The sequence below is a fragment of the Dermacentor variabilis genome, chromosome 2 (assembly GCF_050947875.1).
Source record: "Dermacentor variabilis isolate Ectoservices chromosome 2, ASM5094787v1, whole genome shotgun sequence".
Lineage (NCBI taxonomy): Eukaryota > Metazoa > Arthropoda > Arachnida > Ixodida > Ixodidae > Dermacentor > Dermacentor variabilis.
This window is the reverse complement of record NC_134569.1, coordinates 49,920,002-49,936,630: the sequence shown is the minus strand read 5'-3', so window position 1 is coordinate 49,936,630 and position 16,629 is coordinate 49,920,002. Positions and strand designations below refer to the sequence as shown.

General features: G+C 48.1%; 1 protein-coding gene across 2 annotated transcripts in view; it reads left to right on the top strand.

Moving 5' to 3' along the window:
• Window positions 1-1,714: 1,714 nt before the first annotated feature.
• The window catches only part of LOC142571812 (neurotrimin-like), a 174,033-nt gene continuing 159,118 nt past the window's right edge, over window positions 1,715-16,629 (top strand). The window contains exons 1-2 of one of the 2 annotated variants that reach the window (XM_075680444.1): window positions 1,715-2,369; window positions 3,082-3,505. In XM_075680444.1, coding sequence (XP_075536559.1) covers window positions 3,367-3,505 — 139 coding nt within the window. In that variant the 5' untranslated portion in view covers window positions 1,715-2,369; window positions 3,082-3,366. Of the gene's footprint in view, window positions 3,506-16,629 lie in introns of both variants that reach the window. The other variant, XM_075680445.1, reaches the window with a different exon arrangement.

Here is a 16,629-nt window from a genome sequence, read left to right as displayed (position 1 = left end):
CACTCTTCACCCAACCCCTGGACGCATCTTTTAACTGGTGTCCGCAGGGAAGACACACCACTTGTTCCTCCGCTGTGGCGGCTACCCCAATGCACCCCTCATTTTGTGGCACAGTTTTTCACACTACAGCACCTGCCCGCCTCCACATTTCTCAGCTCGAAATCTATTGCCGAGTGGCTGACCACAGACTTTTCATAACAACGTTCTCGGCGACGCGCTTGAGAGCGCTGCAAGCGACGCCCTGGACTGTTTGCGACACCCTACCCACCTTTCCTGCCAAATGAAGTTTTTTCTCTCTTTCTCTTCCTTTTGCTGATGATATACAAAACAAGCTAAATACTGAACAAATAGTCGATGGGGTAACTGACTGATCATTAAGATTCACTAACGCGTGTCATCAAAGCTGGAGATGGAGTGGCTCGTGAACGGATGTCCAAAGGCAGCACTCGAACAAACGACACCAGCCCGAAAATTGCTTGTAAGAAATCAAAATCGTTGTTATACAAGGAGAGAGAGAGAGAGAAAAAAAAAGGAAGGAAAGACAGGGAGGTTAGCCAGTGTAAGTACCGGCTGGCTACCCTGTGCTGAGGAAAGGGGTAAATGGAATAAGAGGTGATAGACGAAAAAAAAAATAAAGTGAGAGAAATTTACACAATAACGCGATGTTTAACAAAGGGGCGTAGCGGGGGTTATTTGGGCAATGTTTCATCGAATGCGAGAGGGCGCTTTTGAATGAGTACTTGAGTGATTGTAAAATTTTATTGACAGTATTAAAGGAGGGACAGTAATCACATCACTTTCACGGATGATGGCGGATAGTCACGTTATCCGCAATTCATCGAAGATGCGTGCGAGTTTTTTCCTGTCTTTCTTTTTAGTTTTGGCGAAACATGACCATTTCATTTATGACACTTTGGCAAGCTGCGGGATGCTGAATCTTGCAAATGGGCTTTGCCCTGTGTTCTCTCTTCTGATCGCATCAAAATTATGCCCATGGCTGTGCACCGCGCTATAGGATTCTCCTTTTCAGGCACCATCGGGGAGGCGTACTTCTACAGACAGCTGCTTGACGCGATTAAATGCAGCGAAATAACGAAATAGTTACTTGTATAGGCCACAGCGGTTTCATAAACCAAGTTAGTGCGGCGCATTCGTAATCGTTTTCTATGCTGGGCCTTGGGAGTAGCTAAATATAACACGAGTCAGTTTGACATTTCCTCGCCGAGTTTATGCAGGGTACGGTGCAAAAAGTGCGACGTACTCGAGGAAACAACCCGTGACATTAGGAAACAGTCTGCTTGCGCGCGTATATGTGCTGGTGGGCGGCTCCGCAAAGTGCGGCATTCTCTTCGTCTTCGCCTCAGAGCAAGGCATCAAGGAGACAACGAACTCGTGGAGCGAAAAACCACCCCGACCCCCGAGCAGAAATGTCAGCTCAGCGATTTAGCAGAGACATCGCGTAGAAAAAACACTTCGATGCAGAGAGGGAAAGCAGAGCAAACAATAGTAAAAAAAAGTAATCGTTCATTGAAATAAAAAAAAGGAAAAGTAAGGAACAAACGCAGTCTAAGAAGCGGGCAAAAAAAGAGGGATATGTCTGATAGTGGAGGAGAATCGGGAAGAGGAGGGAGTCCGCGTAGGGTAAGGGGAGTGTAGAGTGCAAAGGGAGAGCGTAGGGGGAAGAGTCCAGAGAATGAGGAGGAGGGGGAATGAGGAAAGGGAGGAGGCCGGGACCCGACGCGAGGCGTCGGTGGCGCTCCGATCGTTTCCTCGGTTCGCCCCTCCCACAATCTAATAAATGTCCGAGCCCCTGGAAAGCCGAAACGAGAATCTCGTTTGGAGCGAGCCCCGGCGCTCGAGCGAGCGCTGCTCTCTCCGGCGGGAGTTTTGTGCGCCGCTGGGGCGCTGCGACCCTCTCGCCCACTGGCCCGTGTGTGCGCGCCTCTCTTTTCCCTCCCCTTCTTCGCCCACGCGCCTCCCGGAGTCCCGTACCGGGACGTTCGCCTCCGCAGCCGCCGCCGCTCCCAAAGCAGGAGCCCAGCGATGCCAGCGGTGGCCGACGCGCATCGGCGGGGCTGACTGCTACGCTGTGTGGGCACCGGACGTCGACGCACGTGCTCTCTGTGCCGTTCTCTGCTGGCGTCTGGCTGCGTGGGGCGGCTAGACGAGGCTCGCTCAACCGCGGTGCGTGGACGGCCTCCTAACTAGTGCGTGATTGCCGACTGTGTCACAGACACGCCCCAGGAGATCTTGCGGCGGGGCAACTTGTTGGTCTCCACTCTTCATAGCCGGCAGCACGTGTTCTCCGGTGGCGTAGCGTTTGGTGTCTCCGCGTCTTCTCGGCAAAGATCAGTCTCACGAAGCTTTCCGTATGTTGTCACTCTACATGCTATTGCCTTGAAACGTTCCGACTGACTAGTAACGTCGGCATCACGGGAACCACCTGTCTTCGTGGCCGTAAACGATTGTGGCAACGTGTTGTGCCCGCCTACTGCTGCTCATAAACGCTCGACCGCTTCTCGGAGTTTTAGTCTTCCTGAAAGAACGCTTGCCGGCACGACAAGTATAGCTTGCTGGTCATTGCTGTATGTGACACTGATAGTCACTAGCGATTCATATTATTGAAGTGGTAAGCGTAACACTTTACTCGGACTTGGAAACAAAAGGCAACACCACCATGCGCTCAATGGGACAGTTTGTCGGTACTGCATAAAACTGCTAAAAGAACGAAGAGTCACCCGTTTACAAACACGTGAAGCTGGTTCTTTGTTCATATAACTTTCTTACTAAGAGAAGTGCTTTGAACAAGATTTTATCTAAGTCTGCTCAGATGTTACGTCTTTCCCGTAGGATATAAACGCCTCGGGATGAACAAAACGTAGAATAGTTTGGAGAACAACCAGAAGGTTATTAGTTTTGCTTATGAAGCAAAAGCGTTTACAGAAGTTTATCGAGTGCGTCTTCAGCTGTATTCGGCACCGGTTGTAAGACACATCTCTAGTTTACAAATAACGTTAGAGGCCCATTTCGACTTGCAGAGGATTCCCGGTTTATTTGAACCTTCTTTTGTTTCTCGCCTAGGCGCAGGAATAGTAATGGTGCAACCCTAGAACGCCCAGTGGTCTACTGCGACAAACTTGGAGAGAATCAAGAGACTGCAACGCTGCCACTGTCCTTTAAAACACGAACACGCGCCAGTGTCAGAAACTTGCAGCAAGCGTGACCGTCGAGTGAGGCGATGCTGGTCAATTTGGAGCAACGCAATGATGACTAAGCCCCACGTCGACTCTCTCACAACGGCGTGCTTGCGGTGAAGCATTCCACTGAGTTCTAGAGAACGCGCACGAATGAAACGGTGTGGACACGATGCCTGACACCACGCGGCGGACAATGACGGTCCAGCGGTGCTATGGGGCGTCCTCCCGTCGTTGCCGGTGTGACGCGCCCCGGGAAAGTTGGCTTCTTGGCGCGCTCTGGATTGCAGCCGCTTCGCACGCCGTCTACGGTAAGTCTGCTCTCTCTCTGTCTTTCTGTCTCTCTGTCTGTTTCTCGCTTTTAAGTCCACTACTGCCGGGAATGGGTACATTTCTAGAAACCTTCTCATCTATACAGAATGACACGGAAGTCGATGGGGCCTAAATGAAACCTTTTACTCACCGTATTTTACTTTTCTAATCGTGAAGTGGTCATACCTATCGCTGGTTAAGTTGTTTGTTTGAATAAACGTCTTTGTTCGTGCGTCTACTACCATAGGCACTTGACCCGTACTTACAAACCTTTCCTTACGAATGTGCAATCCAGGACTGGTCATCGTAGCGCCGATTGTGTCGCTCTCACGCTCATAGGATCGTGAGTGGTGGGCGACAGAACACTGGGAAATGAGAAAACGCGCTTATTTAAGTAAAACTGTGTAAATATGAACATCAATGCTCACCTAAATTGAAGAAACGTCTACGCTGGTCTGTATCGCACGATTTATGCCGCAGCAGAATGGCGAAGTAATCAGAATTACAAGGCTGTGCCTGACAGAACAACGTGGCTTTTCACTTGCACTAAGGAGTTGTTCATCATGAGCTGACATTCTTCACGCGCTCCTTCGCTCGGGCAACACTCGGTCATTCCTTGGAAATTTACTGCATTGCCTTTAAAAACTTATGTGTAGACCTCATTGGCAAAACAAAATTTAGTTAGCGGCTACAACCTGAAACCAGTTGCCTAGCGGAAAGCTCACGCGCGATGCATCCTCGCTAATATTGTTTTAGTGGTTGTGGGCACATTTTTATCTGAAGCGGATGAGAACAGCGTTGAGCGCCATCTGATAATCTATACTTGACTGTATGCCAGCATTGAACTAGTACAGTAAACTGCTGTTTAATTGACATGAATGCTATATGCATGGGTTCCACTCGAAAGCACGAAATCTAACGAAATCGAATTTCTACACATCTTGCAATGCAAGCAACAACTGTTATTCAAAATACCAGTACCAAATTATCTATGTTGTGTGACGATACGTACATAAAGTATCACGGCCTCTTTAATAAGAACGCAACTAGAAATACACTTAGTGATCAATAAGCCTAATTCTTACCAAACCACGTATGCTACAGTAAAATACAAAATATCGTCTGCGGCTGCTTTTCAAAAGAGGTATACACCGGAAACGTGTTCCAGGATAAAACAATGGCAACAGTCTTTGAGGCCACGTAAAACACCACCTATCTCAACGGGCTGAAGTGTGTTACAGTAACACTTGAAAACCGCACCCACCTGAAAACATGCGTGGCTGGAAGGTGCTGTAAGAAGCGCGAAGTTTCATCTTGCACTAAAAACAAACAAACAAAGGTAGATTCACGCACCCCTTCAGAGAGAGCGCAAACAGTAAAAGAAAACAACAAAAGCAGGCGACATGACAAGGCAACTGTAGCGTCCACTCACTCCGAGGCTGACACCGTGTGAAAAGGAGGAAAGCAAACAGCTAGCTTTCAGGCCACTCTGACAAGATACCTGCCAGAATGTTTGACAACGACGGTGTCCCACGAAGCGAGAATCGCGAAGAGAACGAATAAATGAGAGTAATCAAACTAGAGTGTATCGTGCGTGTTTGCGACGCGTTGTTTGCTGGCTACCATCGCCCCCCCCCCGCCCCCCTCTCCGCTCAGGCACCACTAACTTCGCTTTCCTGCGGCTGCTGCTCGCGCGCGACCGTGCGTGTGCGTGTATCCGGGCCACGCCCAACCTTGGCCGTGTCGGGCTTATCTCAACTGGAACTTGGTGAGCGCGAAACAAAGACATGGAAGAGGGACGAAGAGTGAGGTAAAAAAAAATAATGTAGGGGATAAACAAGTCGGGAGGGTGAAGCGGGAATAAGTTGACGTCACAAAGCGTGTAGGTACTAGAAAAGCAAGAGAGCGCTCGAAGCAGAGGAATGGAGTGTGACGATGGCAGAGGGACAAAGACGAAACAGAAATTGTGACATCTCGCGCAAGCTCGTGCTTTGTTGCTTACAGACAGACAGACAGACAGACAGACAGACAGACAGACAGACAGACAGACAGACAGACAGACAGACAGACAGACAGACAGACAGACAGACAGACAGACAGACAGACAGACAGGCGGACGGACGGACGGACGGACGGACGGATGGACTCCTATCTGTCTGATAGATAGATAGATAGATAGATAGATAGATAGATAGATAGATAGATAGATAGATAGATAGATAGATAGATAGATAGATAGATAGATAGGCAGACACAGCGTATACACCACGGACGCTAGTGCGCAGAGGCTGCGCACGGAGGAAGACGTGCAGACAATGAGAGTATGCGTGAAGGTGAAGAAAAGCAAGGAGAAGAATCGAGAGACTGGCTAACAGAAAAGCGAGGAATGTAAAACAGGTCCTAGCAGCGCTACGAAGTGCACTCTTCTAACGAATTCTGAGCGGTTGAGTGCGGACAGAGAGCGGGAAAAAAGGCAAATAATGATGCGGTAGAACGCAAGGCCGAATAATTTAGAACAAATATACCGGTATAAGCCACAGTAAACAAAGCGGAGCGGGAAAATGAAAGGAATGCAGAGGAGGATGAAAAAAAAAGTGTCTCGTTTCTCCCGAAAAACACGTAAACGCACTTAATGAAACTGACTACTACAGTCTCTTCCCTCCCGCCTCTCTCTTTCTCGTCTCTGATTCAACCCAGCGTGTCTCGGTCCTTCGTCGAAATACTCCCTTTACACCAAATCCCCCTCAACCCCTCGCGACTTGCCGCGTTTATTCATTCTTCTCCACGCCTGACTGCGACACCCTTTCCTACGAGCTTCCCCAGTAGCAGTCAGCCTCCTTCATTTGCGTGAGCGTCCGCCCTTATTTTCTTCTTGCTTTTTCTCCCTTTTTTTATCTGTCTCGTGTTGGCGTTAGTCCACTTTTTTGCGCCTCTGTTTCAACCTACGGGAAACACAGTCTCTCGCCAGAAGGAGCGCGAACCCAACGCAAATGAGTTGTGGAGCCGCGGAGCTTGTGATTAAAGACGCCTGCACCCCTTCCCTGTTCCCGGCCCCCTCCCCATCGGCCCCGACTTACACCCCGAGTTCTCCTTTTCTTCTTGCCTTTTAAGAATCAGTCCAACTCTTATTCGAGGATTTTCTCTCTTTCTTTGGTGTTTCTTCTTGCGCTGGCTCTGAAACTGTTGTGTCTCGTTTCTTTCTTTTCGCAGTTCTAATCCTCGCCTCACTCGCTTGGCCATTTTTCTTGTTTGGCTATATTGTGCGGAACCCTTCTGGGTTAATTTGGCCCGGACATCGTCGTGGTTTTCGCGACTTTTTATTCTTGCACTTATTCCGGCTTGCTAGACTGTTTCAGAAAAAGAAAGATCAAGAAGACGCGGTATAAGCAAGAAGGGAAGACTGTTTAAGACGCTGCGTGGGGTTCGGAGTATTTGCTTGGAAAACGCCCGATGGTTGCGGTCGCTTGCGATCGCCAGCTACGTAGCGGCGCAAACGCATTTAGTGAAGGGGTGACGGAAACAGCGCAAGAACCTTGACCCGTGCGCTCCCGACTGCTGTCGGCATTTGCTCGAAGTCGTCAGTTATTTACTACAAAGATGAAACAGCTTACTTCCCGCTTTGCGAGGAAGACGTTAAGTAATTGCCCGCATTTCGAGATGCACGAATGTCTTGTCTGCGCTAGTTAACAGGACATTTAGGTTTGAAGTTTCATTTCGTACGAGAGAGAGAGCGGGCCTTAAAGATTATCTTTTCTTTTTCTTTTAGCGTCCGTCGGTTTATTCATGTTTCAACACGCCTACCATATTCGTCTCGAGCAGGGAACCCAAGTACTGGTTAATCTGTCCACCTGTCATTTGTATCTAATGTCACTTCCTCTTTGAATTTCCGCTCAAGTTAATAAATTTCTGACCCGAAATTTCGCGCCGAGCGATCAGCGGCCGCCTTTCACTCAACGAAAGTCCATGAAAGGGCTTCCTGTTTTTCTTTGGCCTATCGCTGGAAAATTACACTCGCGCTTTCTTGGTAAACTTTCAGTCAGACACAAGTTTTCTTTTTCTCATCTCTTTCTTCACAGATCTGTTGCTCAACCCACGTGGCGTTTCTTGATCTAGCTTCTTCTCTTTACATTTCGTGCGGCTCATTCTCACGGGTAATTCATTCGTGTACTTTCCTCGCCAAAACTGCTGCAACTTTTTCATCTCGGCTTCACGTTCCGTCGAAGAACCTATCCCACAGTATTGTCTTGAAGGTTGCGCAAGACCCAGTCCTTAAAAAAAAATAACAAGAACCAACGCGCATGCGCGTCCAAAAGAACGCGGCGCGGTGTATACGAGACGAAAGCACTGCCTGCACTCTTCAGTTCTGCCTTTTGTGTTTATGCTTTTTCCTTTCTTACTTACGTGGAGTTCACCCAAGAGAGCCCAACGGGCGCTAATTTGTCCGGGCCAGACCGCGGGCAGGAAAGAAATCCGTGTGTTGAGGGCCGAAAGAAAAAGGAAAAAAAAAGAGCAGGGGTTGAGGGAAGGAGGAAAGTCTTAGCAGTCTGCAGGCTGACAAATGGCTGGACCTCCTCTTATACAGGGCGTTTCTTCCTTTTCTTAGCGCCACATCGCAAGAAGCACAAGAAGTAAAAGAAGAAGGTTGCTCGCTAATTCAATTCCAGGTCTGCGTGCACGTTTCATCGCGAATGCACTACTTTCAGCATTTTTTTTTCTCTCTTGGCCTGCCTTACTGGCCAGGCGATTCCCCGGCAAGGATGGGGGCACCTTGCCGGCCATCTTTCTCCCACAGGGTTTGCCCGGTGCCGAGCACACCTTTCCCTTGTTTCGGAAGCAGATGACCAAGCACGCGTTGGCAGGTAGACACGGAGACAGTTGAGATCCAGCTTCGAAGAATGATACAAATGGCGTCGCATGGCAGCCAACAAGAGAGGAGGTAGCGGCAGGTAGGGGAGAAAGCTCATCGGGTGCTATTAGCGGGCGCTGCCGTTCAGTGAACGACAACAAAGCGCCGCATCTAAGACGTTTATATAGGTTTCTCGCACTCCCTTATTCGTTTGCTAGAGCCGCACAAGATACACGTCTGAATACTAATACTGCTTCTATTTTCGATTCGCAATAAGATGTAAACTTGGTTGGGCGAGTTGGTTGACGTTTATGACCAGCAAAGCTGAAAAAAGAAAGGAAAAAAAAGGCGCATAGGCCAAGCCACTATTTTATTCCGATTAATATTGTGTCTGATTGTTGCTTACGACTCGCACTCATCAGCCCTGTAAGCTAAAGAACTGCATCGAATCGCAAAAGAAACAATGAAGCCATATATACATACATTTTTAACAAGAAACTCAATTGGCGTCGCCTTGTTGAAGACTGGAGTGGCGTGGATGCTTGCTATAGTTGTACGGAAATAAGCTGCAAGCAGCAGCTGCACGGGGCCCCTGGCACGTGGCTGCCACTGTCTAAGAAAGCAGCTGTGTCGGCGCTATGAGAAAGAAAATGTCTGTAGACCACCACCGTGTTTGTAAACGAAAAGCACAGTAACCTGATCCGCACGATGCCCGCATGCGTACAGCGGACAAAACTTCAACTCATTACGCTGACGTCTTTTCAGCTTCTCGCCGCATGTATTTCTTGCTAAGACTGCTTTACTGTCACCATGAGGACACCCGTTAATTAATTCTCTCTCTCTCTCTCTCTGCCTTTCTTTTTTCCTTTACGCCAAATGATACAAAATACGGGGAAAATGTTACGAATCTTTTTCTTGCTCAGAAACGTTGCGAGTCGGCACCTTCGTATATATAAGCGCCGGTAGAAAGCGCATTCATGTGACGTCGGTACAACCGTTTGGAAAACAAGAAGTGGCGGAGCGATCGGGCGAGAAATTTTAGAGCACGATTTCTGACGTTCTGAAAACAATCGCAGCGGCACAAGTGGTCCAAATGGCCGGCGGACGCTGAGAGAAACGGCGACGTTGGGTTGTGCTGACCGCCACTTCCTTTAATTATACAGCAGTAATTGTTATGAGCTCATGAATCGGTTGAACTTGTCCGGAGTCGCCACAGGCGTAGGCGGCGCCTGTTATAACGCGCACAATGTTCATACGATTTCGAACCGGTACATACGTATGTATACGTAGAGTGCCTACTGGAAAACTACCACCTTGTTGGTAAGCTGTAGAACTTGACGTGAGCCTCAAGCACGGATAACGACTAGTCGCGCCAAAAGCATCATAATGTGCGCTTAAAGGATGTGTTTTACACCTGTCACTTGCACTAAGCGCAGGAATAATGCTGGTTCAACTGATAAATACTACCATACAGCGTCAGCTGAATAACATCGTTGCACGTACTCAAACTCTTCGGACACTTGAATAATAATCAAAATATTATTTAGAATATTACTGACCATGTGCATGGGGAAAGTGAGCGGAGAGGAAGCGTATATTATGCTTGAAAAGCTTGCGGCCCTTTATATGCATTGCCTCACGACTTCAAGTATACCAGAGAGCTGGAAGAATGCTAACATTATACTAGCTGTTGTGCTACTTTATTACGCGACTGTGCCTCTGTACTACCTGAGCTATTGCTTCTCGCACGCGATGTTGAGAAGAACCCTGGCCCTTCTACTCGATCTAGCCCAGAAGCAGCCGAATCATCACCAGAAATTTTAACCGTCCTACACGAACTGCAAGCCGGTCAGGCGACACTGTTGAATGAATTAAAGTCTATGCATAATAAGCTAAGCCAAAGCGACAAAACAAAGCCTTAGATGACATCACATGAAGGCTAACTAAGATAGAATCCGATCGCTCGACTCTCTTTCCGCTTCAGAGCGAAGTAGGAAACCTGCGTACATTAGCCTCGCCAAATTCACAGTTAATCTCCTTGCTTAAGGCCAGAATAGACAATGCGGAAGCTCGAGCTCGCCGATCAAATCTGTTATTCTTCGGCCTAAAGGTCTGCGTCACTGAGTCTTGGGCAGAATCGAAAAAAAATGGTAATTGACGTTTTTCAGGAATACATGAACGTACAAATTGAACCTAAGGAAATCGGAAGAGCACATCGCCTAGGCCGATCCAAACCTAGCGCTAACCCCCACACCTATCATCGTTAGTTTTTCACATTTCAAAGACAAGGAGCCCCTTTTGTTAAACGCGGGATAGCTAAAAGGAACGAACTTCCGCGTTAGCGAAGACTTTTCACCAAACACACGCCTTGTGCGGAAAAAGCTCTTCGAATTCGCAAGAGCTCAGAGCAAGCCATTTAGACTACGTCACAACATATTAATAATCGATAAAGCCTCATATGTGTGCGATCACTGCTCACAAGAAGTCGTTTCTTCTCCGCGATAGCCATCACCTTGTCTTCCTGTCTGCGCCCATTTGAATCCCAGCCCCATTTCCGTCAACTACACAAACGTAAGGAGCGTGATACCCAAGCGCGACCAAGTTAGAAGCATTATTGAATCTACTGGACGTAAACTTGCTCTTCTTACTGAAACGTGGCTAAACTCAACAGTTTCTGATATTGAACAAATCCAGGTCGATGATGACTCCAAGAAAACTGTGCTTTGTTCCGGAAGCAATTACTTGTCCATTTCCACGTACAACATATGGAGCCATTGTTTTCCGTTGAAATGCGACTAATCGGCACTTTTATGAGGAGAGTTCTAGGCCTTTCGTATCAAGGTAAGAAGACGTTTGTGTGACCGCCTTCTGCAGCCTCGCTGGTATCTGCGGACCTGTGACGCCGGACGTCCAGATGCAGGTATCCTCTGCATAGATGGCTATCGAGGCCGTCCTTAGCAGTGACCCAACAAGGCCCAACAGTGCTACGTTGAAGAGCGTGGAGCTTAACACTCCGCCTCGCGGCACACCTTTCCTGGCTAGACGGCGGGATGTCATTCCATCATCTGTAAGCACGAAGGATCTATCCTCCAAATAGCTGTGAGTCCAGCGCAGTGCATGGCCACCAATTCCCACATCAGTCAAAGCATCAATGATTGCGCAGTGTGCTACATTATCGTTTGACATCAAAAAACATCGCCACCGTTAATTGTTTCATGCTCTTTTGATGTTGAGTATTTGTTACCAAATCAAGCACGTTATCGATGGATGATCGACCGCACCGGAAGCCCGCCATTGCATTCAGATATGTCTCATTATGCTCTAAGTACCATTCAAGAAGCATCAACACCATTGTTTCCAATAGTTTCCCAACGCAACTGGCAAGAGCGATGGGACGGTAAGATGCCAAATCTAATGGAGATTTAGAACGTTTAAGTAAAGGAACTGGGCGATTGACTTTCCGCTCACAAGGAGTCAATGATTCACACCAGGATTCGTTGTATCTCTTCAAGAGTACGCTGCGGATTTCTTGGCCAAGGTTTCCAAGTGTCTTGCACGTGATCCCGTCGGGCCATGGAGATGATGACTTCCTACAAGTCGCCAGCTCAGTTTCTAGCTGCTGCATAGAGAACATGAGATCCATGCGGGAGTCCTGGGATGCCGCAACATCATGTGATGTTGACACAGGCAGTGACGGCAAGCCAGCAATCCTTGCGCAGAAGCCCCCAGCAACGTCGATCTCACCTTGTCCTTAATGCAGGGAAATATATTTAAAAGGGCGGCACTGTTGCGGAGGCGATCGTAGTTGGTGGACGAGTTGCGTCTCGTGGTTCTTCAAGTTGGCGTGGCATCGGTGGAGGTGACCATGCTTCCCTTGACAGAGCAATGGTGGGCGTCCCTCTTTCGTCTGCTCCGATAACGCATGACGTCAGTAGTTGACGACAAGTCTTGGCCGGATCGCGCACTTCCTAAGGAATATCAGTGTGTTTTCTTGACTTGCGGTGCCGGAAACGTCGGCGTCTCACTTCGGTTGCGGCTTCTTTATGTGCCGAATGGTCTCTAACCATCTGCCTCAACATCCTCTGTTCAGTTTTATGGAACGGGCAGTCTTTCGAAGTCACATCGTGTGCACCCTTGCAGTTGGAGTACTTGAAGCCCGCTGCAGGAAAAGTGTCAGATCTGTGCGACTTGGAACAGCGTGAGCATATGCTTGGGTTTCTACAGACAGCACTCACGTGTCCAATTCTGTGACGATTCCGACACTGTAGGGGCTTGGGCACGAAAGGTCGCACAGTATGACGAGAATGGCCGACCGTCACGTGCGATGATAGGCAATCACCTTTGAAGAGGAGCTTCACGCAAGTTTATTTGCCTATACTACGAGCTTGTACTATGGCAATGCTTTGATCAAAATAAGCATATTATTGTCGCATATTATTGTCACAGTAAGTACATGACCGGGGTAGTTGGAGAAGTATGGGAGAGGCCTTTGCCCTGCAGAGGGCGTAATCAGGCTGATGATGATGATGATGATGATATTATTATGATGATGATGATGATGACACAGATTGAGGCACCGATGTCCTAAACGACGCCTGTAGTGGTTTCCAAGCTCTGTGGAATGTCGCAGCGCACTTTTATGTCATCAAGCTCCGTAATTTTCATCAACGAATCCAAGGCACTTCCGTTAGTAACATCGATAGCGAGGACATTCTTGCAGTTATTAATTCTGATTTCGCCAGGAGCGAGAGCCTCCAGATAAGCAGGGAGGGCCTGTCTATTGGGTTGGTTGAGATTGTCCGTAGCCGTCTCGGGAACAAAGAGAATTGTATGCTCCTGAGCTCTTGGCGTAGGAGTCACAGTCGAGTTACTTGATGCGGAGCACCCGCTGAGAATTTCGTCTCTTCGCTTTCCGGTGTGTGTAGACCTCGAAGCCTTCATCGTCAGAAGTGACGACGCTCGAGGGAGCGTGCAGCTCGGTGTCATCGCTGTCAGCTTCGCTCCGAGGGCGGTTTCCCTTCTTTGAAGTAGCTCCCGCAGACGCTGGCAGGTCGGGACGGTTCTGTACCGATTCCACTTCCATCGACGAAAAAAGGAGCGGCGTCTTCTAGCAGAAACCGGTGAAACTTTATAATATTCCAGAGAGGCCAAGGCAGTGATGCGTACAACTGGCACTTTGTCAGAAGACAAAGGCAATGTTCAATAGCCTGGCAAGAAAAAATGAATTCATGATCGCCACTCAACCTCTAAAGTCTGTACAGCAGTACGTTTATCTAGGTCAATAACTCACAGGGGACTCTGACCCTGTGAAGGAAATTTACAGAAAAATAAATATGGGCTGGAATGCGTGCGGCAGGCACTACGAAGTCCAGACTGGGAGCTTGCCACAATCGTTGAAAAAAGAAGTGTACAATAATTTTACTTTGTTGGTGCTAACATAAGGGGCAGGAATTTGGAGCTCAACAAAAAAAGCTCGAGAACAAGTTAAGGACCGCGCAAGGAGCGACGGAACAAAAAATTTTAGGCGTAACGTTAACAGACAGGAAGAGAGCCGTGTGGGTTACAGAGCAAACAGGCATAGTCGTTATTCTAGACGACATTAAGAGAGGAAAAAATGGAGCTGGGCAGGCCATGTAATGCGCAGGGTAGAGAGAGAGAGAGAGAGAGAGCAAATGATAAATGAAAGCTAAGGAGGTTAACCAGTACTGAGCCCGGTTGGCTACCCTACTCTGGGGAAAGTGAATATGGAACGGAAAGATTAAAAGAAGAAGAGAAAGTCCACTGGGGATATCGTTCGGTCACTCAGTCCGGATTACAGATGCTGACTGCGCAGGGTAGGTAACCGGTGGACCGTTAGTGTTACAACATGGCTACCAAGGGAAAGGAAGCACAGGCCAGGACGGCAGAAAACTAGGTGAGGTGATGAAATGAGTAAGTTCGCTGGCGCCAATCGGAATCAGCTAGGTGGTGGTGGTGGTGGTGGCAGTGTCGCAGCAGGCGGGGTTAGCCTGGAATTCAAATCTGGCAATCGTTCCGCCTCAGCGTCCTGTCAGTAGGATCAGAGGTGTGCCTCCGAATGTCGAAGAGCGCCGTGTCTCGCATGAAGGCAATCAGCAGTCGTTGCACTCTCTTCCTGATTGCTGCGGGCCCTCCGGGGAATACGACGTCTTCAAAGGTCCTGTGCGGAATCAACCAGCGCAAGACAGCGGTAATTGGAAATCGCAGGTAGAGGCCTTCGTCCTGGTGGAGACATATAAATAGGCTGATAATGAAGATGAGTCATATAAAGTTTTTAGGGCTTATCGATTCTTCAGTGTTTTTCGTAATACTTACTTCTTATTCTGTTCTCTTTCAACCACCATTTTATTCTTGCACTTATTATGTGGTAGTGTGTGATACCCTGACATTTTTCTTTTTCTTAATCCATGGGCGCGTCACACGACTCCGAAACCAGGTCACGGGTGATGGCTGTGTATAATTGTCCTTGTCATAATTTACTGCTAATAAAGATATGATGTGGTTTTTATTTAAGGCACCGATAAAAGGCAAGATGCCAACGAAAGTGAAGTATCAGTGAAACTCATCGTCAGTGCACTGCACCCGGACGGAGACCATTCGTTCCCGAATACTGCGTGCTCGCCTATTCACACCAGGCTCAAATCGAGTGGAAGTATGTACAAGTGGCCGGTCTCTGTATGGCACAATTACTGTCTCTGCTTTGACGTTTGGGCAGAACTGCGAACATTATTAGTCATTTTCTACCCTGAAACCTGATAAACAACTAGCTACAAGTAGAACGCATTTATAGAATATAGCGCAAATATAGCTCTTGAGTTTATTATAAACAACGAGACATCCAGAAAAGCATCAAAGGTCCTAAGTTAATGCAGTTTTAATGTACCCAGGACTTGACGGACGTAAGGAAGTTCAAAATACGTTAAACACTCGTAGGACAGTGCGGTGTAATGGCAAGGATGTATGCATGGTATCTCAAAGCTTGCCTAGGTTTGTGCGAGAGGAGGGGACAATAAAACGCGTACGTTCAAAAAACTTGAGAACTTCAACGCGAGATGCAGGGGGCTCCTAGAGAGAGAGAGAGAGAGAGAGAGAGAGAGAGAGAGAGAGAGAGAGAGAGAGAGGTTGTATACAAAGGCAGGGAGGTTTACCAGAGGTAGTTTCGCTCGGCTATTTTGCATGGGAGAAGGAGTAGGAAGATAAATACGTGCCTTTTATAAGACTGGAGGGTTATCTCTATATACTGCTGAAGCAAATCTCGATGGCACCTCTTCTGTCGTGCCCTCCCAAGACCGCCTTTCGCGCACGCGTGAGTGATCCTGTTCGCTTGCTCGTAATGCCGCGCTGAACAGTTAAAGCTACTAGCATCAACGTTGCACTGCGTTATATTTGCACCAAGAAAGAACGTGCTTTTACCTCTGGGTACAAGCAAGGTATATGTGCAAATGTGCAGACTGCGTTTGTAACAAGAGTATTACAGCGTCACGAGCCTCACTGTCCGCTTTTGTTAACGTAGCGGAACAAAAGGGAAAAAAGAAAGAAAGGCAAAGAAAGTGACACATGCGTGCATTGATTGTATGCTTATGAACCTGACGAGAGATGACAGACAGAATAAAATAAGTGGGAACTCAAGCAACGACACAAAACAAAAACACAATGAAGCATAGGGCGGGCTGGACGTTTCCAGTTATCCTTTTTCGCCTTCGCGCATTTTACAATACGCAATGGCCGGCAGCGTACTCATGATGTTTTTTTTTCAAACCAGAAGCAGCAAGTTGCTTGGGGACAGGAAAGGGGGGGGGCACGCAGGAGGGGGAGGTGTTTCCGGAGAACTGCGGGTCCTGTTGTTCCCCTAATTATGTCCCGAAGGCGTTTTCGTGACAGCCTGAAGCGTGGATGCTCAGGCACGCTACCTCTCTTCCCGTTCTCCCTGTTTTTCTATAAGCATGATCTCTTTCTCTCTCTCCCCTTCGCCACGGATCAACGATATTCTTTCCCTCTTTTATCTTCCCTAAATAAAGTATATGAATGAATCCCTTCCCTGATGGTTTTATTCTTGCCGATTCTGTAGAGAAAAAAAAAAAACCTCCATCCCCTCTGCCTCTCCCCCACCCTTCCTCTTAAGAGAAAGCGGCACAGTACGACAGATCGCGACTATATGTAGCGACAGCAGCGACGAAAGGCGAGATGGCCGCTGAAAGAAGGACGGCGAAAAGAGGGCTCTGGGGTTACGGGAGCACCGGAGGCGGAAAATAATTGTTA